Here is a 23,205-nt window from a genome sequence, read left to right on the forward strand (position 1 = left end):
GACAGTCTCTCTGGTAATGTAATGCATGGTATTTAGCAAAGACAATAAAAACAGAGGTAACTTTAAAGAAGACATGCGAGAGAAGAATATCAAAAACTTTTAAATTTGGTTTGATTCTGGTAAACGGTGTGGCTCATTTTTTTTCCCTTTCATAAGTCACAATGTTTCATGCAGACATTTTATGATGTATTTACAATTCACATTTCTGATGTACAAAACAATCTGTATTTCAAATGGTAAAGATGACTACATAAATTAAACATAAAATGAAGTTTTAATTATATAGTCTGTATAAGTGATCTTTTCTGTGTTACCTCTTCAAAAAAAAAAAACAAAACAAAAAAACCCCCCACAAAACACCACCAACAAAAAAAGAAACTAAACAGCAAACCTTAAATATTCTTAATACAATTTCTTTGCTAACTGACACTCTAACGCATACAAAATTATAAACATTAGCATAGATTGAAAGCAGCTAATTGTTCTCTTGCTTGGTCAGTTCCTACTACCCCTTGGGCTTTGGTAAGGCACTAGGTAAGGTGGAACTTACAGGTTTCTGTTTCCAAGTTCACAGCTTTACTTTCTTTAATATTAACACTTCCCCGCAGATAGTCTGTTAGCTGTCAAGGTCACTTCAACCATGTCTAGATAATGCATAGTATCAGTTAAAGGAGCAGAAACAGAACTCCCACACACAAGAGGGCCGTGGAAAGCAATTGACAATATTTCCATCCAAGTCAAAAAGGCTAAAGAGAAAGTAAATAATTTGTCCAGTATCATTCACAGACAATTGGTGGAATCACAGAAGGAATAGAATATAATTCAGGTAAACTAATTTTCGTGCTTTACATTAAAGGTTAAAAGTATTCCTCTCTTGAATTCTGTAGCACAGTATTTGTACCTTTGTCTAGCATCTATACCAAGTTTAAGGTCAAATTTCAAGTGTCCAGGTTTGAGAAGTTCACTTGAGGTACAATTTACCCATCTAACATCCTATTTTATCATAAAAAACAATCAATCAATCAATCAACAACAAAAACAACAAAAAAAACACAAACAGAAAATATCCAAATAATATATGAAATCTTGGATAAAATACTCTGTGCTATCCAAAATGGTAGCAGTTACTCTGTGAATACAAATTATTAGCCTCCAGCGTATAAGCAAATGTGTAAGTATTCATTAGATATAAGCAAATTAGTTTACAAGTGAATAGTTGTTCTCATTTTTAATAGACCTTTCAATTTTATCTTCAAATAACAGACATCACTGTAGAAACTTAATTGAGAATAATCTATTTCAAGATTTTGTTAGTACTATATCAATGCCTTCCACATATAATAAAGAGCACATACATTTTACTCTGTCCCATCATCACCACTCCATAATAGCACGACTTTGACAGTAGCTGTAGAACCAAAAAACATTTGAAGAACACTGATACAAACCTAAATAGACCTTGAAATGTTTTTGCTTCCTCATGGAAGCAACAATATGTTCACTGACCTACTGATGACACACTAAACTCTATTATAAACATCACCATAAAGCTTATTGGCATGGAGTCTTACAGCCTAAATAGGGCTGTGCAGAACACTCTACAGCATATAAAAGCACTTTGTGTGCTTGCAGAGAAAATCTGCTTGCAATGGAGGAGTGAGAGAAGAAGAAAGAAGCTTACAATTAAAACACACTGGTAGTCAAAGGTGAGGCAAAGAAAAACAGTTTTCTGTATCTCTTCATCTCTTGATTTTTAAGAGATGCTTCAGAAATAATAATGGATGAGTTCAGGACTATTAAATCATGTATGAGATTGATGTAGCCATGGAAACAATTTGAGGAACTAGGGCAGAAATGTGCTATGTGAACTTCTTAGGTGATATAACCACCTAAAATTGCAAGATCTAAATGAACAGCTTTCCCATTCTAACTGTAAGCAGAATGGTTATTCTACCAGAAATACAAGATTTTTTTCTGTCAATACAATTTACTCCTGTTCATTAAATGTTATTACATAAAGAGATTATTGGCTGGTTCATGAAAAACACCTCTCTTATTTTCATTACTAATTCTCCCTAATACTGTTACCATGAACTTAGCATTAACATCTTAAGTAATTTTCATGCCTAAGGATATCATCATTTCAACGGTTTGTGTCTACATTCAGATTTTATGACTCAACTCTTAGCTTTAAGTATTTTCCGGAAACAAATATGTTACTAAAGCTAATTACAACAGGCTGATTTCCATAACGAAAGTGAGATTCCAAATTAAAGCTTACTTTATTTCAGGATGTTTAAAATCAAACCTGTAACTCCAACAAGACAACAGACTTCTTAAGTTACATGGAACTAGCAGTGAAAACATTTTAAAAGATTTTAGGCTATAGCAGTGCACTTAAATAAAATAGTACTAGACTCATTTTTAACATTTTTAAAATCATGTTCTACTTAAGAGTAATCCAAGATGTGCTTTTTGAGAAATTTTCTAAGGATATGGCTAATTTAGTAACCATCTTGTGCTTAAAGAGTTTGGGAATGGATAAACTAAAGTAGATTTTTATGTTTATCCTTTTCATTACCTAATTCCAAAAATATAGAATGATTGATCTTAAGTGTATATTGCTCTCCCCCCAGCCGTGCTTTTTTGAATCACCACAATAAACCAGAACAGAAAACTGGGGACCTATTTGTATTTGCAAAGTTATCCAGACTATCTTGGGCATCAGAGACAGCATAGCTTGGTTAATGTGACATGCTGCCGTAATTACCCATGCTAATGTATTTCTGCATATACCACATTGTACTGTGCAGAACTCAGGCTGTTCTCTGAACTGAGAGGAAGAAATATCTTATCTCCCCAATAAAACTGTAGTTTAACGTTTAGGAATAAACTATACAACTAGTCGTTACCTTATTTTTTTCACTTGTTTTTTCCTTTTTGCTTTATTTAGACTTAGGATGTACGTATGAAAAATACATGTGTATATAATATGAAAAATACATATATTTTAGTTTCAGGTTTATGGGATCTACTGCAAAATATTGAAAGTCTGCTCATTATTACTATAGGGGGAAGTGGCAATGAAGGATGCTTGGACAGGAGGAGGCTTTTCATTTTAAATATTCAATCGCCTCTATTTGCTCTTTAGGTCTAATAGGAAGACCTAAAGAGGAACTGACATGACCACTGAACATTTTTTTTTTTTTTAAAAAAAAAAAAAAAACTTTCATCTTTCACTGTGATTAAATTTCTCACTACTTTCCCTTCATTTCCTGATTTTTTATTTTTTATTTTTTAAATCACACCTCACAGCAGAAGAGAACCATGCACTGGAAGCATAAACATGAAGTTAACTTGTGTTGCACTTGACCATGTCATTCTATTCTGGGATAATGATTTTATCTGTTATCATTCCTTTTAAACTTTATTTACTTTTCTGTTATTAGAACGCATTAGCAGACTACTTATCTATTAGACTCCCTTTGCTATTCTCCTTTCCAGTACATCGTTGTCAGCTGACAACATCTTGTTCTTATTTATACACTAAAACAACTCTTCTCTTTGAGCATGCATGTCTGGCCTCCACTGAACACAACAGCAAGGTTATGAGTGAAATTATGTAGATGAATTTAGTGATAAATTGACAGGATTAGAACATATAGCACAAATCAAGTTTAAGAAACTGTGCAACTCAATCACATGCACTTAAACATGAAGAAAATGAAAACAGAAGATAACTATTGCAAAAGAGTGGAAAAGAAAAAATAAGATTAAAAATATACTTATTCTATAGATATTAAATTTGATTTACTCAAATTTTCCAAACCACTGACATAAAATTTTGAAAAGTAAATATTTGTTTTGCATAAAAATGTAATGGATATGTTCAGAGTCCAAAAGAATCCAATAAAAAGCATAAAAAATATATTTCAGGTTTTTACTGGTAGTTTTAACTTTTAATAATAACTGTAATAATCTACGCGGAACACACTGAGTTTTGCTCAAATTATATTGAATTTTCAGCATTATGTTCAGCTAAATGGAAACAATTCTCCATGTTTTAGGCAATTGTTTATTTAAGGTCTTATTTAAAGTTTATTAGAAGTCATATAACATTTCCAGAGACTAAAAGAGAACTTGTGTCAGATCCTATCCAATACAAAGCTGGTTTGGACATGCAGTATTATAGCAGGTATCAGTGGATACTACAAAAAGCAGTAAACTAGGGTACTATACAGGTACATGCTTTGCAGTTCCTGAACCGATAGTGATAAATATTGGAAAATATCTCACATATTCCTCTCGCCACTGTACATGTTAAAGTCATTGGTACAGAAAGAATTCACTGTTACTGACCTCATTACTTCATTAGGCATATGTTGCTTCCCATTTAAGTGATAAAATGTGTGTAGTTCACTTTCCTTTCTTCATGAAGCTAGAACATTTCAAATATCAACTTTACCATTAGGGACCTGCTTGCTCCCTACATTTCATCACAATAGCAGATACTACTTATGCCATATTCTGCTCAGCCGCTACCTGCTGGCATTACCCATCTGCATGAGATCCCATGATGGAATCACATACATGAAGTCATACTTCCTACACAATCTCAGTAGCAGTTGGTGCTGAGAAAACAGCAGAGATAGCTAATGAAGATAACTTTTTAATGGTTCTGAACAATTTCCAGTTTGTCAATACAAAATTTGTGGATTTTGTACTGATCTCACCCTATCACACTAAAGGGGATTATGAGTTATACATCATAACAAAGGAAATGAGTAAAGTAGATGACTATCAAGATGAATGTTGGCATCCAGGTGCTATATCTAAATTATCTGATGTTTCTAAAGATTTAAAACTGCAGTGATGCAAGTTAGATTTATGGAGAGTGCACATCATATATGCAATCTGAAACACCAGACAATTAAAAAAAAAAAAAAAAGAAGTGTATTGTCTTTCATTGTGCCAGCAGGACACTGTCCCTGAAACTCTCAGGCGTTATAAAAAAAAAAAAAAAACACCTTCCAAAGCAATCCTAAATTAGAATCATAAATAAGCAGAGAAGAATAACGAGCTTTTATCCTTGTACACTTTGTCAAGGCAGTATTTCTGATCTTCATTTTCTGATCAGACTAAGAAGATTTTTTTTTTTTAATATAATGATAAATCAGTTAATTCTCCAAATATATGAGTACTTACCAGCTGTAAAGCTCTCTACTCTGCTTTCCACTGTAACTTTCAACCATCTCAAAAGGAATCAGAAGACTCCTTTTGCTAGTCTTATATTGGTTTAGAGAAAGTTTCCCTTCAATATTTTCCACTAACTGCCAGAAGGACTTGCACAATATTTCAAAGGAAGACTAATAACCTTCTCTTCTACTACATGACTAATAAAAATCTCCCTTGCTTTTTTCCTGTGGAGGCAGGCAAACAGTAAAAAGGAGAATCTTGCTTGGTTGCCTCATTTACAAAAACAATAGAAAAGCCAAAGGAAGCTTCCTAAGTAATTGCTGTGATAAAAGTTGCTGTCAAGGTTAAAAGCCAGGTGTGGCTTCAGAAGATTTAGATTTAGGGTAAGGAAGTACAAATACAGACACAGAAAAACTTTTGTTTAAACTTCATATATATACAAGGGTACCCTTTGAACTTTGAAAGAAAGTTAACTTACTGGTTGGCTATAAACTTTGTATCAGTCCTAAATGCATTGCTTGGGGGAAACACAGGTAGTGGTTGTTTTAGATTTTACATGAATATAGAAGAGTTATCTTGTGTTAGCAGAATGAAGAGTCAGTTGAAAAGTCTGTTACTAGACAGACATTATCTGCCAACTAAGCCTTTTTTTTTTTTTAATCTGCCTTACCTGTTATGCAAATTATATGTCAATAACATACTTTAAATCCTGTAAATTCTTCATTTTTTTTCTTTTAGCTCACATTTAAGATATTTAAGTAATTACAGTAATTAATTTAAGTCATTACAAAATCAAATGAAATTTTGTTAAAAAATAAAATGAAAGAAAAGCTTTTTCTGTCTTAACTCATCTAGCCTTGCAAAAACAAAGAAAAATCTGTCAACACAACAAGTTCTCATTGCTGTGGTTCAGATTAAAATATAAACCTTCTCTGCCTTTACTAAAGCTTCATTTTCAGGTTCTAAGTTTCCAAACTGTAAATACCATTATCTGCAAACCAATCTAAGTGATTAGGTAGCTATTATAATTAAAACAATAATAACAACAAAACAACAAAAGAACAACTTTTTTTCCAAAGCATCCCATAAAATGTGGTCTCAGAGATCACATCAATCTGTCTTAGAGAATCCTGTAGTAATGATAATACAGCGTGACTGAGAGAATAAGCCTTACAATGAATAAAAGACTCTTCATGAAGCATGCATTCAATGATATAATCACGAAGTACCACAAGCATAATGGGTGCCAGAACTGCGTAATGAACGTCCTGCTGATGGGTACAGTCAATGAACAACAGACTCTTTAAGTAACTGAGGTGGTTCTAAGATCCATAGCACAGTAGCATAGTATTACCGACTTTTTTTTATATACCAAAAAACATAGAATTGCTGGTAAAAACTGTACTGCAGATTCCGCTACTTGAAGATTGAAATCACTAGTGCTTGAAGAAAGAAATAATTCAGAATTTCTTGAGAATAGGTCATTTGTCTTATGTTTACAAGAAATTATGCTTGATAGAAAAGAAAATTAAGGGTCTCCCAGTCCCCAACAAGAAAAAAATAAACAAAATCTGTTTTGAACTGAAAATCAATCATAATTCTTTGGCATTAGAAAGGATGAAGTGTTGTAGAAAATGCCTTGTGATGAATACTATGATTAGCTAATTACTAGGTGAGATAACTTGTCAGTTTTATCTGGAGAGATGTTTTTTTCACTTATTTAGTTGAAGTTCCTACACTTTCCTATAAGCAAGTGAATTTTGTCTTTCATTTAATGTTTCTACCTACCATGTGGATTTTGCTTAGAATGAAAACCCTACACACTTCAGATCACTTTTGACTGATCATCTGCAACACATAATAATTTTTCTAAACTCTCCTAATTTCTTGAGGCCTCCCAGCTGACATAATTTTTTTTCACTCCATTCTGGGAGTCCTATGTCATAAATGCTCTAAATTATATATTTTTTAAAAAGAAGACTACCGTAATTTAAATGAGTCAATGCAAATCATTAGAACCTTCGATCCTACAAAATTTTGGTCACTTTTGCTACAGAGAATTCTATTCACTGCTTCTGTAGGTCAAATTGTCATACAGGAGCCTCCTACATTTCTTTCTGTGAGATGTCTATTTATTTAAACATTAGCTTAACCAGCCCATTAAAAATCATATTTTAAAAAATATCTAAGCTATTATGGCAATTGATACAATTTAATAAAGTTTTCTGTCCATTACCTTTAAAGATGATTTAGTCCGAGGTTCTGTTTTCTGTCTGGCAAGCTTGTTTTGAATAAGCAATGACTGATCTGTACGAACATCGTAATTCCCATGCTCTGAATCATCTGTGTATGTGTCTTTGTCCTTTCCTACATCTGAAGGAAAAACAGAAGAAAACAGTAGGCTCATTTTAGGTTATCGTGGAAAGAAACTGACAGTAAAGTTATATCTGCAGTGGAATACTCCTCTTAAGTGTTAAGTTTTCAATAACTTGTATTCTATCCTTTCCTGCAAAAGCTTTTCATTTGAACTGGTTGTCTTAAACTAGAATTGACTTCCTTTTCAGTAGAAATCCTACTGACAATTCTCCTCTACTACCATTTAAATCAGAAAATCCCACAACATCCTTCACAGTAGTTAAAACCAACCAAACAAAAAACAACCAACCAACCAACCAAAAAAACACAATGCAAATATTCAGCTCTTTTGTGCTTGACTCATAACTGTCAAGACTCAAAATGTGTAATTAAATTGGCAGGTGCATCCTGGATATAGGGTAACGTTATTGCATGTTTTTTTAATTACAGAAGCAATGAAAATGCTTCTGCTATACACATGCTGCTCATCATTACATATAGTATTTGAAAATTTGCATATTAAGGTATTGCGGTGAAAACTTAAGAGGTGTACCCAAAGGTAATAGAATATAGTTGACACCATGAAAAAAGTACTCTTCTTCAGTGGATTTCCTTTTAATCACTCAACAAAAGCGTTTATAAAAATATTTGCATACTCCAGCATAGTTGCACATGACTGAGGTCCTTCATCAAAGCTTATTAGGATCCACTATTAGAAGTTAGATTTCCTTCTGCATCATGACCGCAGGCAAGACTGTAGTTAAGTCTCTGAGTCACCCTATATCCTCCATTGGAAGGAGAATTGTTCTTCAGTCATTGAATTTCCTTTCACATTCTCCATCTAAAAGATCATGACAAGGCTTACCATACACACTCAGAGGAGTAAAATGAGGGATAATGCCTGTACAATGTTGGATCATATAACATCTACTGAATGCTGGAAAATGGTTAGCTTTGAAAAAAAATATTTTAAAGATAAAAAGATGGAATAATTATTCCCACGCAATTATATCTTGGACAAATTGCAAATAGAAACTATTCAGACCAAAAAGTTACCCATAAATCCTGAGCCAAGTTCTCATCTCAGCTTTCATATCAACATGGGAAAAGTCAAGGGAACTGGGAACAGCATTTATCCCAGTAATTCTAAACCCTAAATAGAAGCCAAGAAACAAGCCATGGTTGCTGTGGGAACCACAATCTTGAATTTCCTGAATTTTATATTCAGAATAGCTCATCTACAACAACAAAGTATTTTTCATTAAGTTGTCCCTTAAATTCTCCACAGTAAATATTACAGAAAAAAAACAATCACAATTATCTCATGTAGCTTAAACATTTCTGAGAAGGAATATTAAACTGGAACATTTACAGAAAGCTGTTTTTTTTTCCCTGCAGTTTAGCTACTTACATTATAATTGCACAAAATGAGCCCTCAGTGATTTCCGATGTTGATATTAACCTCAGTAAATCTGTGAAGGGACTTTTTAATATATGAAATAGCCTGTTTTGATTGTGAGAGCACCAAACTTAGCCTTTATTTAATCTAAAGAAAGTTTTAACCTAATATACAGGTTACTCTCCAGACAACAAAAGGGAACGTAGTAAAAAGACTGCAAAATGCTTTAAGTAGTACAAGGTAGGAAATAGGATACTTAAGCAAATGTGCTGATCTGACTCACTCCCAGATGTGTAAAATGAAAAGAAGGAAAAAGTCCTATGAAACCTAACCTCTTACACCTAGATAAGCCATTTGAGTTGAAAGAAAGACTTTACTTACATTAAAAAGTCCACTTATACAGGGAAAGTTTTATAGGATTAGAGACTTCGAGTACATCTCAAACAAAAAAAACTTTGCAAAAGTATATTGTTTTATTTAAATAATCTTAAGTTATGAAACGAGTTTTATTGCTCAATATACTTTAGTTACTACACGTTTTTTAAATTTTCAACGCCATGACTTTTAAAATGTACCATCCATTTTCTGTAAAAAAGATTACCTTCCATCTAGAGGAACCTGCTACGTTGTCTGAAATGTAGACTGGAAAGATTTTAGCAATGAAAAAAACCACAAATTTAGAATTAAAAAGATTATAAAACTTAACAAAATCTAGCACTGTACATTTTAACAATCGATGACTTATTTTATGCACTGAAAACACTATTCCGCAAGGTAATGGTATCAATATAGTAAAAATGGGAGGAATTAAGATTAACACACATTTAATTATTGCACTAGAGTATATATTACTTGCTTGCAGGGCAAGCAGGCGATCAGGCCCAGTCAGCATGGGTTTATGAAACGCAGGTCCTGCTTGACGAACCTGATCTCCTTCTATGACAAAGTGACGCGCTTGGTGGATGAGGGAAAGGCTGTGGATGTGGTTTACCTTGACCTCAGTAAGGCTTTTGACACAGTTCCCCACAACATTCTCCTCAAGAAACTGGCTGCTCGGGGCTTGGACTGGCGTACGCTTCGCTGGGTTAGAAACTGGCTGGATAGCCGGGCCCAGAGAGTTGCGGTGAATGGAGTCAAATCTGGTTGGAGGCCGGTCACTAGTGGTGTCCCCCAGGGCTCGGTACTGGGGCTGGCCCTCTTTAATATCTTTATCGATGATCTGGATGAGGGCGTCCAGTGCACCCTCAGTAAGTTTGCAGATGACACCAAGCTAAGTGCGTGTGTCGATCTGCTCGAGGGAAGGAAGGCTCTGCAGGAGGATCTGGATAGGCTGGAGCGCTGGGCTGAGGTCAACTGTATGAAGTTCAACAAGGCCAAGTGCCGGGTCCTGCACCTGGGGCGCAACAACCCCAAGCAGAGCTACAGGCTGGGAGATGAGTGGCTGGAAAGCTGCCTGGCCGAGAGGGACCTGGGAGTATTGGTTGATAGTCGGCTGAATATGAGCCAGCAGTGTGCCCAGGTGGCCAAGAAGGCCAACAGCATCCTGGCCTGTATAAGAAGCAGTGTGGCCAGTAGGGCTAGGGAAGTGATTGTGCCCCTGTACTCGGCTCTGGTGAGGCCGCACCTCGAGTACTGTGTTCAGTTTTGGGCCCCTCGCTACAGGAAGGACATGGACGTGCTCGAGCGAGTCCAGAGAAGGGCGACCAAGCTGGTGGGGGGTCTGGAGAACAAGTCCTACGAGGAGCGGCTGAGGGAGCTGGGCTTGTTCAGCCTGGAGAAGAGAAGGCTCAGGGGCGACCTCATCGCTCTCTACAGTTACCTTAAAGGAGGCTGTAGAGAGGTGGGGGTTGGTCTGTTCTCCTACGTGCCTGGTGACAGGACGAGGGGGAATGGGCGAAAGTTGCGACAGGGGAGTTTTAGGTTGGATGTTAGGAAGTACTTCTTTACCGAAAGGGTTATTAAGCATTGGAACGGGCTGCCCAGGGAGGTGGTGGAGTCACCATCCCTGGAGGTCTTTAAAAGACGTTTAGATGTAGAGCTTAGCGATATGGTTTAGTGGAGTACTTAGTGTTAGGTTGAAGGTTGTACTCGATGATCTTGAGGTCTCTTCCAACCTAGAAATCTGTGATACTGTGATATTACACCTGTCTGAAAAAATGTCAGAGACATAGCATACAATCGATATTTAAAAAGTATATCCAAGCGTGCACATTTTTCTTAACATTAATATGCATTAATGTCAGGAAGCATGCTTTGCAGATGCTTTGAATAAACTTGCTGTCCTGTTTGTCTCTTCTGCAGCATACTTTAAGACAAAATATTTAATATAAATAATAAAATTCCAGAGAAAAATGTAAATGGATTGCATGGCATTTATATACCAGAACAGGCTAGATAGAATAATTGAAACGTGTATGGTTTTGGGAGGCATGTTTTGTTTCTTAAGTTGAACTTCTTATAAATTTCTTTTGAACAGTTCCAAAATTTGTGAAGAATACAAAATGAAATTCGTTCATTTTAGAAAAGGATCTTGGGAGATCATGAGATGAAACTTTAAAAAAGCAGTCAATGCTATTAGTGGAATTCTATGACCAGGTGCTTCTCCTATAATAAGGTAACCACCACTTCTATTAAAAGATAAAGTCTCTCTTGGGCAATTGACATGCTCTTAAAGATAAAATTATATGACCTAAGTTACTTTAAATTCAGTTCTTACTAGCATCACCAAGGCATGCTACATTTTATACAAACACAGTCATTTAGCTTCTGCAACCTTTCCTAAATAACTGCAGTTTTAAAACTTCCATGACATTTTTGGATTATTTTAGTCTATAAAGTAACACTATTTTCTGCTATCCTTTCCTCTACAATCTCTATTATTTATTTATTTTTGCATTTTAACTGTCATTTGGGATCATCACAAGCCAAAACAAGATAGCATCTCTGGATGTTGTGGCTGGAGCTGTACTGCTCAGGGATGAAGGATGTTTTTAATGCAACATAGCCCAAAGGCAGTGAAATGGACTGTTTCTCTCTTTCTCTTGCATTATAAGCACCCACCTTTAAATTCAAACACAGAGACTTGATTTGGCTGCAGCTCCACAAAACATCACGAGAAAAGCTCGTGAGCTTCAAGCTCTTCACTCTACACTGTGGGAAATCCACTGTTTACTTCATTTCATTTCTTTATTTCCCATCATGCCTTCCCTGGCCTACAACAACTAAATTGGTTGTTATTGGTTGTTACTGCCGAGAACAACTGCCAGCTTACACCGCTCTTGTGGTTCTTGGATGGACTCTAGTGCCAACCACTAACTAGCCTGCCTGATTTGGGGAGGGGCAGAGAGTAGGCAAGAAGTCACCAGAGGAGCAAAAAAGGAAAACTGAGTTCACGTTGCTCCTTAACAGACCTCAGGCAACTGCCTGCCTCCCCCCAAATTTGTTCTCTTTTCTGCTGGTAACAACTCCTGTCCTACATGTGCTTTGCTGTTGTGGTGGTTTTACCCTGGGAAAAAGCAAAAGATTAAATTTTAAATAAAGACGAGAATATTTAATCAGAGAAAAGGGTGACAGATCCTAATTCTAGAGGCAAAAACCAATGATATTTCAATTTTCAATGAAGTCAATGGGAATTTCTCTATTCAATTCAGTAAATCAAGGACATCTCTTTAATTGGGTATGTATTTATAGCACTGACACAATCGTTAGCACATCTGAACATTTACGTCCATCTGTACCATCAACCTGGATCCAGATTTAGGTACAAAATGATTTTCTTTTAAAAAAATTAAGCATTAATCAAGCGGATAACATCTCTTACTCAAAGCAGTTTGAAAACCTACTTGCTAGTCTGTTTTTTTACCTTGAACACAGGAGCAAGATGAATAACTTCAGTCTTTATTCATCACAACAGATATCTACCATTTCTGACATACAGTTTTATTAAGATTGATGCATGATAGTGAGACTTACCCTAAGGGCACTTATAAGAAAAAAAAAATGATGGAGAGATTTTCATTTCTAGGAGTCTTTTACCCAACAGCACAGAAGCACTTAGAAATTAATTTCCAGGTCCACAGTTTGCATTTTCACCTTTTGTCTTCTTCAGTCCTTAGCTACCTTTCTTTCTATCACATAATTCTGAAGGGCCAAGAGTGCATTTTAATTTTATGATAATTACAACATAAAAAGTATTTGTCCCAATTTCCCTGCAACATACCATCCATTAATATTTTAGATAACTGGTGTAGGATAGAAGATCTTTTTCAACTGAAACCTGACACTATTACTGAAAGGGAAAGTCATATAAAAATTATTCCTTGATAGTTTTATTTCACAAATTCTGATAAAACGATTATTATTGGACCTTGTAAGCTTTAGAAAGAATTAGATTATTGGTCAAGAAGTTAATCCCCTTTTGCCCCAATTTTAGTCCCAGAAACAACAAATAACCTGCAGGAGGATATCACTAGACACTCAGATAAATGAGGTTGTGATGAATTTAGGCCATCTTAGTTTATTCTGGTAGGTACCTGGAATGCTATATTGTAAACATACCATTAAAGGCTTTTCAGCTACCTGCATATGCATACTTATATACCAAATGCTAGCATAGTTGACGACTGCAGGCGTTTCTTAGTGTACAATTTCTCACAAGAATTGTAACCATTACACAGAATATATCTAATTTTTAAAAAGGGAGCCAGGCAGGTTTTTAGCTATCTGGAGGAGTTAAGATGGTATACAGAATTGGTACAGGCAGATTAAACACCCAAAGTACTTAGATATTTTAAACCTCAATATTTTACTTTCAGAAGACTAATCCTTACCTACTTCCAGTAAGCACTACACTCCTAATGGATCGCTTAGCTGCATTACTCATGCTGCCAGCTCTCCAGGTGTGAACCAGCTCTAGTGTGGCAGCTGGACAATGCCCTCAGACACTGTGTACATTACAAAGTATCCTAAGGCAGATTTTCAGCCATCTCAGCACACAGTCAGAATAGATGTCACCACACTTAACCCATGGTGAACGTTAGCTGAAGATCAAACAAGCTTTTGAAAAATGTATTCTAAGCATCACAGTGGAAACATCCCTTTTCTGTTGAAGCAGAAATTGAGCCCGAGTCATATTCTTGAATCATATTCTTCTCAATCTCTGCATTACCATGCATAAAGCACTCATAATTGACCTAATTCAGAAAAAATAATATGAAAAAGAATAAATGAATTACAAAGTTTTGTTTTAATTGCTAATGAGGCAGCTGATAAAAACTGCCAAATAAATTAAAATTAGATGCTCATTATAGCTAAACCCTGAATGCCAATTTCTATTGATTGTATTATCCATTACTCGTTTTTGACATCTTAATTGAAATGAGACATTTCAGCATGTCATAGTTCTGCCTACTTTGACACAGTTTAGAAAGCTACTTATATGCAGATATTTCTGTTAGAACGAGCAAATTGGATTTTCAAGTTAACAAGTAGACTGAGCATCAGATTCACAAGTTTTTCCTCCTAGTTTAACTGCACTTTCAATATGGTCTAACTTCTCAAAATCTTCATGCCTTAGCTACTTATGCGATAAACAGGAATTTAAAAGGCCTTAATCTGTATTGCAATAAGAAAACCCTTTGTGAATCTGTTTTACAAGTTTTGCAAGTGGACATAAAAGAATTCAAACCTGGCAACACTAATGACAGTAGTTTTAACAATGTAAATGAACCTAGCAGGTAGAAAAACATGCCACCTATCTGTCCAAATACTGCCACTGCGCTTCTGCTCCTACTGCTGAACACAGAGGATGACTCGAGAAAAGAACACACTACTCAGTGGAAGATTATTTCCTGTTTCTGTGAGCCTTTGCACCTGACATAGTTCTTTTTTTTTATTTTATTTTTTATTTTTTTAATCCATACTACGCATTACAGGAATGAGCTCATCTCCTTTTTGGCATTTCACTTTCTGTATGTGGTGGCTCCTACTAAATATTTCCCACTTAATTACTTTTTCTAACTCTAACTAGAGCCACTATTATTGGTAGCTGCAGTAAAGGCAAATTTAGTAACTGAAATCAAACCTTCTATGTCATTTAAATCCAGCTGGCACTACTGAACTAATTGCTGAGCACATCTTTCAGAAGAAAAACAAAGCACAACAAAATCAGAAAAGGACATAAATACACACCAGTATTTTCAAGCAAATATCCACAGGCAGAAGACTTAGAAAGAAAGCAAAATGCTGAATTCCCTTTGAGAGGGTGAATGACAACTGCTTGAGTTTCATTGGTGTGACTTTCAAATCTATTAAAAAATGGATGACATCGTAATAATATTTTGTCATGGTAATAAGTTCAGTAATATTAATGTCCATGTTCTTGTGTAACCCAGATTTTCATGCATCTACATATACAACACATGTATTTTCAAATTTTCTTCTATTTACTTATAAGATCCTGACACTCAATTCTAAAATAGCATGGGAAAGGGTTTTCTCATGTTGCTATAACTACGCATTTTAGGTATTTGTGACTATCGCATCAACATAACATGCATTGTCTCCTGAAATTTAATTTGTGCAACATGACACAAAGTCATACAGAGCCTGTAGCTTTCATCACAAAACGTATGGCCATATTGTTAATATGAGAATGCACCGCAGGTAAGTGCTCTATCACAGACATACTGTTCTTCTTACCTGAAATACCACACTGAGACAGCCTGAGTGTTTTTGTCATCCCACATAAGCATCTCCCCCATGTCTGGCATCAAAGATTTTAGCTAGACAGTAAATACTTCTACTGTCTCTACATCAGTTGCTCTGAAGTTTTCCAGTTTGATACTAGAACAAAAACTTCAGGCATCTTTCAAGAAAAATTCCAGGTATTACAGACTGTAACGATGTCACCAAGTTGCTGTGCGTACCACTCTTGCAGAAATCTGTAACTCAACTCTCAGCCTTCCACTCCCTGACAAACTGCTTGCCTGTCAGGGTACTGGTTACTCTGCACGTCTCCCCCACTGTCAGAAATCTTCTTCCACAGATATTTTCAAAGAAGTCTTGACGAACTGGGATTTTCTCATCAAGAAACTTATTCAGAAAATTCCCCCAGATGCGTGGTTACTGGATTTGACTAGCTACTTGTAGCTAAATGAGTTGACATAAATTTATTTCTGTTGAGAATAAATTTGCTGTAACTGGTTTTTCCACGTACTCATCCAGAATTGGAGCCATACTATATTGGTTAGCAGGCATATTTGTCTCTTAGGGAGGGTCTTAGGTAAAAAGCCATTTTCTCAACAATCAAAAATCAGGAATATTTAACTCATTAGAAAAGTAGAAGTCATACAAGAAGCTGCCCTGAAGCTTGAGTGATTAATGTCCTTGGTGAACAACAAGCTCAGATTTTAGATTTGTCTATTGAAAACTCAAGCTAAAATAAGCGACAAGGTCAGACAATTGACAAAAAGAACCTAATACTCTTCAATAATTCAAAAACCTAGGAAGAGAAGGAACATTTTCAAGGAAGTCGAAGCAACAGCATGATTTTGCTCTGGAGAAAACAGAAAATTTCTACAATCACCCTTTGAGAAATACAATGGATCCTGTTTATTAAAGGTCTCCAGAACCAAGCATCGGGTGTTTTCCACCTTGTGTAAGATCTGAAAGCCCTGATGTTAACCTTTGCTGGATGTGAATTTCCACCAAGCTTTGGCTAAGCACGGAGCATTATGGCACATCTGAAACCCCACAGATCACATTATACATTACAGAAGCTCAATGCCTATTTCTTTCCTTGAATTCCCTGATTCCTCAAATTAAAAACACTACTTACCACCTAAAACTGACAGAGGAAAAAAAAAAAAACAACACATAAAACCATTATGTCCTCGGTTCTGTTTGCCTGTGTTATCTGTAACAAAGGTGTAATACATGATTTGCCTACTTTACAAATTCATCAGCATTACTGACTAAATAAATCCAATACATTTATGGCCCTAGCTACAATTTCAATTAATTAAAGGAGAAGCTTTCCATTGAATTCAAATAGTTTATCTGATGCCTATTAGCCCCTTTCTCACAAAGAGGTAGAAGACCCAGTCGGTTACAATTCTGAAAGAGAAGAAAGCCATTTGGTCTACTTTGTGTACACTTCCGCGATACTGTCTAATTAAAAATTCACCACATTCACTTAATTCAGCATTCTTTCATGTTCTCAGGAGAGCAGTTTGAAAAGGTTTCTTAAAAAGATGATACCCATTAATCAGACTGTTTTGCAAACTCCATCCAAGTGCCAGAATGCCGACCAAAGCTTGGAGCAGCACTGCATCATTCTCACTTCCTTGGTGATCAAAGCTCAAGCAGCAATACTCCCTTGACTGTTCAGATTCAGGAAAAAAAAATCTATTTTCTCTTTGGTTTAGAATCACAGAATGGCTTAGACTTGGAGACAATTTCTTACCCACATAAACAAGATCCTCAAAAGGAAAAAAAATGAATTTTGAAGGTTTATAGAAAGTTTTTTTTTTTTTTTTTTAACTGTCTCTGATTTCTCTTGGTGAGCTTAATGCTGATTTTATCTAATACAATCCCTACTACTCCTTTCTGGGATTTATTTATAAATACTGTTTTGTGCCTGTAGGTGAAGATCCCAACCAATCACACTTCTCTAAACAACCAATCACACTTCTCTAAATATATAATAGTTCCACTGATTTCAGTGATATAATTGGGGAGTGTCTCGATTTACACACGCAAATTAACAAACCATTTTAGAAAAAGGCTACCATTTAAGTATTTTCTTCTGTCTCTTCAAATAGCATAGCTATAGTCAGAAAAGAACATCCACAGAAAAGTTTAATATAATTTTGAGCTGATGGGACTCGATCTATCTTTTCCTCAATCTCTGAGGTCTCCACGTTTATTTTCAGGTGAAAACTATGTGAATATGAACGAAAAATAGTGCATCACTTACTAAAAAAAAATTTCCTCTACCACACATAAATATGCAATAATATCAGTATGTGTATATGTGAGCAATTAGTTGAAATAAAATAAAAGAACAGGATTAAAAAAAAAAAAGAAACTAAGAGTAACAGTGTAAACTTCTCATACCCATACTTGCCTACCCAATGAAACCAATTACACTGAGGGACAGCACTAACTTCAACAGGAACCTAACTGAGACGTGTGGTTTTCTAACACAATCTTCATGCCAAGTTTTTGGACTCTGTCACAATTTTGAAACATTTTTACTTTGTTTTGGAGGAACTATCAGGTTCACTCACATTTCCAGTAGTCACTGCTTTAGGAGACTTTGAAGAGTTTTTTCTCTATCATATATTTTAGGAAGCAAGAAAAATCAATACAAAAACAAGTGAGAGCTAAGCAGAAATAGCTTTCTAAAAGCAAATCTCTTTCCTTCAGCATGAAGATACCATTTTTAGTTGGATGCTACACTGACTCTGAACAAAAAGAGCTTTCACAGTAGTTATGCAAGGTACAGCAAAATCTTTATGTACTTCTAATGGGGGATATATAGACAGGGAATTTAAAAAATAGTTTTGGAACCTACAAGTTATTCCTTTTGTGTGTATATAGTCTCTGACATTGCAAGGATGACATTATTTTAAGGCTTTTCTACTTTCTTTGGCTTTAAGCATCTGAATAGCATAAGTGCAGGTACAAATATGCCCCAATTACAGCTATTTTTCTGTGTAACCTTTTTTTTTTTTTTTGCCAGATACTTTGTTTGTGAATATGTAGAGCAAAAACAACACAACAACTGCAACCATGGCAATCCTGAACAAAGTAATATACAGGAATAATAATAATAGGAGAAAACCCCACAATTTCAAATGAATTTGTAATGTATGCTTCAAAGTGGTTGTATTATGAAGGACTGTTATGGAAACAGGTTACATTAAATGTATGAAAAAATACATGTCTCTTTAATCGCTATTTACTGTTTGTCTAAAAATTGAGAAAGTATTACGAAACTTTCTGAAATGTCTCCCTTAAAATATCTATGATAGCACACATTTCATTAGTCACATTTATTCTCCCATTTCAAAACAACCTGGCAGTTCAGGATAAGTATTGCTCTTCCACACAGAAATACCACAAGTGTAATGGAAGCATCGGCAATTTGTTATTACTTGAGTTCAGACATAAACTTACCTAAAAATGGATCATTGTATTCTGTATTAGACAGCTTGATCAAGTTGTTTTCCAAAGTCTCCATCACTTTAGCTGGAATAAAAGCAATAGTCATATCATCATACACATGTATGAAGGCAAGATATGCTTTTTAAAGCCATCAGTGACTCAAAACATAAGAAATACGCTCAAGTGTTGATAAGTACTTTCCGCTGGCAGAAGAAAAAACAATCACTTTACTGAAGACTTTCACTCTTCCAGAGAAAAGTTTAACTTGGTAAAATAACTTACTAGAGTAACATTTAGTGCCTATCGACATTAAGGAAGGACTTTCCAAAATTTAGCTGCAGAAACCAGCCAATTCAATCTATACAGGTTCACACAGATTTGACAACAGTGTTTGGCAATAGCTGGCAATAGGGTACATACACAATGACTGAAATCTCCAGCTAGACTAGTCTCTCTGTTAAGGCACGCTTATCTATTAAAATAGCGATCATAAAATAAAAGTAGAGCCTGTGCCAAATACAAGCTAAAATTCATAGATATTTTCTCCCTTCTCTCATTCTCTTCATAGCACTCTTCCCTGCATCGTGACAGCGAATGAAGAAGTCTGCTCCAACATGTTCATACTTAAAGACTTTTAGTACAGAAAGCCCGGTATTTTTTTTTTTCCTCTCTCTCCTAGGACAGATTACTGAAACTTTCATGCTGTTTCACAGCATATGTGAGCAGTTCCTTGTCTTATTTTCAGCGAGCACAAATAACTTGCAATTTAGACAAATAAGCAAAATTTTTTTAAGCCTCACTTCAAACATTATAGGGATTACACTCAAGAACTCAGCACCAAGGTTCTTCTAGCCGTTGCATACAACTCTGTCACTGTCTCTTCAACAAACTGTACATACCCAAACATATCAAAGCTTATCAGATGCCTCTGTAATTTAATGGAAGATGCTAAAAAACTGATCTAAGGTATCACAGGACTATGAATAATGTTCCCAAAGATCCCTTCCACACCCAGTGTTGGAAGAAGCTGCTGAGAGACAGCCTCTTACCTCGTTCTGACACTACATCCACTGTAGCTGTAGATGTCCCTGCACTTAGGGGCTGAGGCCGAGGCTGTGGCTGCACACGATTTGGCTGCAGAAATGAAGAATGCTTGCTCAGACTCTGAGGATGAGTTTGGCTCTGAGCTAAGCATGGCAGCGATCTTCTAGAGGGTTGTAAGGGATGTTCTTTCACCGTCTCACTCTTGCTGGTATTCATACCTGGAAAAGCCAAAAGAAAAGGAAGCTGTATTAAGCAACAACGAAGACAGACTGCTTATTTTGAAAATTCAAGTTTTTTCATCCACTTAATAAGCAACTCTCCGACTAAACAAAAAATGTTTAAAATATTTCAAATTTGAAAGAAGAATGTTGAGCTGAAAAGAGAATCCAGGAATTCTTCACCTACTCTTCCATCAAAAACCAAGGATTCACACTGACAATATTCTTAATCTTGTACTTCCACAGTACATATGTTATCCAGTCATTAGGAAGCAAATGACAGTACCCAGTGTTAACCCCGTTACAATGATTTGTCTACCAAAATTTCATGAATAAAAATACTCAAAGACACACACACACACAAAAAAAAGACATACAAGCAAAAAATGTTCATGAACTTCCCAAAGGATTCATGACCAGCTTCTTCTTTGAAATATACCTAAAAAGCTTCTGAGTTATGACAAATCTATTAGCTAATTCTAGTTTTTTTCTTTTGAGACGCATGCACAATCATGGGCTTTCATATGTGTTGCCTAGCTTCAGGTTCAGGTCATTCATTGACACTAGTCAATTGTGTAAAACCAATGAGAACACCCGAAAGAGCAGATTGTTAATTTAAATGAAAAAATGTGAATTGCAGATCAATGCTTTCAGTGAATCATCTAAAAATGATGCAAATATCAATCCCTGTTCTGAGTTTGCCCTATTCTAACATCTCAACTCCCTGTTTCCAAAATACATCTCACAAATTTTTAATAATTAGCAAGTTCTCTAATTGTATCTCCATGTTGGGGACATAACAAGCGATACTATAATTGCATATATTTCCTGTCCACAAACAAGAGATCATCTACATTTCCTAGACTTACGCTTAAAGTATCAGACATTAAGATTGTTACCAGCCATTTGAACATCTGCAAAATATTTTTAACTCATTTAATCCTGAAAGACTTTATATAAATTGTAAAGCTTGTTAACACTAAATTGCAATAATGTAGTAATAATATCTAAAATTCATATTTTTTCTAGAGATTGAGGGGAACGGTAAACAATCCAAGTGCACTTGTCTAAGAAAAGTACAATCGATTATATTATATTCGCAAGAAATAAGGGGAAGACAAGACACAATTTACGGCTTCTCTGCATAAAAAGTTCTTTGCCAGGATGCTCAGAGTCCACCTTAGTCCAACATCAGAACATCCCCAGTCATGGTCACAGTACAGAATTGTTCAACACACACTAAAAGAAAGCATTATCATCATCTATGTTGGCATTATTAGTCTTATAACTTCAGATTTAGACATCAAGATACCATGAAAGAATTATTCTTTCCTTAATAGATCGAGCACTTTGAAAATTTCTCATATTACTTCAATTACACTGCAGAAACGCAGACATTAAATAATTTAATGGCAATTAAATACACACACTCACCGAATAGCAGGCATTTCATGCAATAGTGTGTGTCAGAAAATATAGTAACTTGCTTTACTGACTAGATTGCGTTTGTTTTGTTTCTTGCAAATGAAACAGACATTTAAATTTAATATTTTATTTGTCTTTTTGAAGGCATTTGAAATGAAATGCTAGCTACAGGAAACGAGCTTCTTTGAGAACTGCTCTTCCTATGGAAATATTGACACTAGAAAGTCTTAATGAAAACTCACAATTCATTTTTCTGTATCAAATGCAAATTAGTTTGTCTCAAAAAGAAAACCAAGCTTAAGATTCTGTGCTTCAGTACCTATTAAAAGCAATATATCAAAGAATTAAAAAATAGCAAGGAAAATGATTAAAATGAAAAACTAATATACCACTATTTGTTGGTGACATGACTTTCTTGTCTCGCGCATTTCTGAGTGGACATTAAATCTTAAGATGAATATTGCAAGTCACATATGTTCATTAACATACTGGGTCCTCCCAAAACATTGCTTTTGACTAAACTTAGCACGCTGTTTTATTTAGCACTCATGTTTCCATCCTTTTTGATGTGAAACTGATTCTCAGTGTTGTACAAAAAAACAAGAAGGCCATATATGTTTTCAGAAGACATGACAGGTCAAGCATTTTCTCAAGCAGTAATTTAAAATGTACAATTTATCTCTGCATTGGATAGTCTTATGGCTTGCTTATGAAGAATGCTAAGGCCCCCTATCTGTATAAAATCAACAGATCTTCTGTGATCGCTGTACACAGTGTCAAAGATCCTCAGACAATTAATGAAGAGAGTCCACTTTACGACATTACTTCTCTGCTTGAGTGCATAATTTACACTGTAGCACTTCCTTAAAAATCCTAGTCTCTTAGTACTGTATTTTACCTCTCTCCATTTGTGCTATGTAAACAACTAAATCAAAAAACAACAACAACAACAACAACCCCACCACGCAATCTAAACCTATCTGTTGCTTGGAGTGCCATGAAATTCTGAGGAATTGTCCTCAACAAAATCTGTGCCACTCGAAGAAGCACGTCACACTCAGCAAGGATGTCTCTTCTCTGAAACTCAAATGGGAGTCCATAATGAAGGTCCTTTGATTAGCAGGATAGTTCCAGTATTAATCTACATTGGCTAAAGGCTTAAAAGAGCCTTTCATTTCAAAACCTCCCTGAGCTCACTGACCATGCTTTGCACCAGCCTAAGCATCGCTTCACCAGGAAACGCAGAACTTCATCAGTCCAATGAGGACAGTTCTTCCAGATCTGCCACACAGTGTAACTGCTCTTGGTCTTCCTGCCTCGGAAGGTGCCATGCATTCTTAAATAGCTATGAGCAGAAAGGGCTCTGCTTTTAATGACTCTGAAGTGAAGGCTCAGTGC

At 35.6% G+C, this 23,205-nt stretch overlaps 1 protein-coding gene across 22 annotated transcripts in view; it reads right to left on the reverse strand.

The window, feature by feature from the left end:
- ANO3 (anoctamin 3) overlaps positions 1-23,205 on the reverse strand; it is a 262,541-nt gene that overhangs the window by 79,586 nt on the left and 159,750 nt on the right. For 19 of the 22 annotated variants that reach the window (XM_080593074.1, XM_080593070.1, XM_080593086.1 and 16 more), the window contains 3 exons: positions 20,170-20,382; positions 19,133-19,204; positions 7,433-7,569 (listed from right to left, as the gene is read on the reverse strand). In XM_080593074.1, coding sequence (XP_080449200.1) covers positions 7,433-7,569; positions 19,133-19,204; positions 20,170-20,382 — 422 coding nt within the window. The remainder of the gene's footprint in view (positions 1-7,432; positions 7,570-19,132; positions 19,205-20,169; positions 20,383-23,205) is intronic. The other 3 variants (XM_080593079.1, XM_080593081.1, XM_080593080.1) reach the window with 1 other exon arrangement.

Source organism: Anser brachyrhynchus (genome assembly GCF_964034855.1).
Source record: "Anser brachyrhynchus genome assembly, chromosome: 5".
Classification (NCBI taxonomy): Eukaryota; Metazoa; Chordata; class Aves; order Anseriformes; family Anatidae; genus Anser; species Anser brachyrhynchus.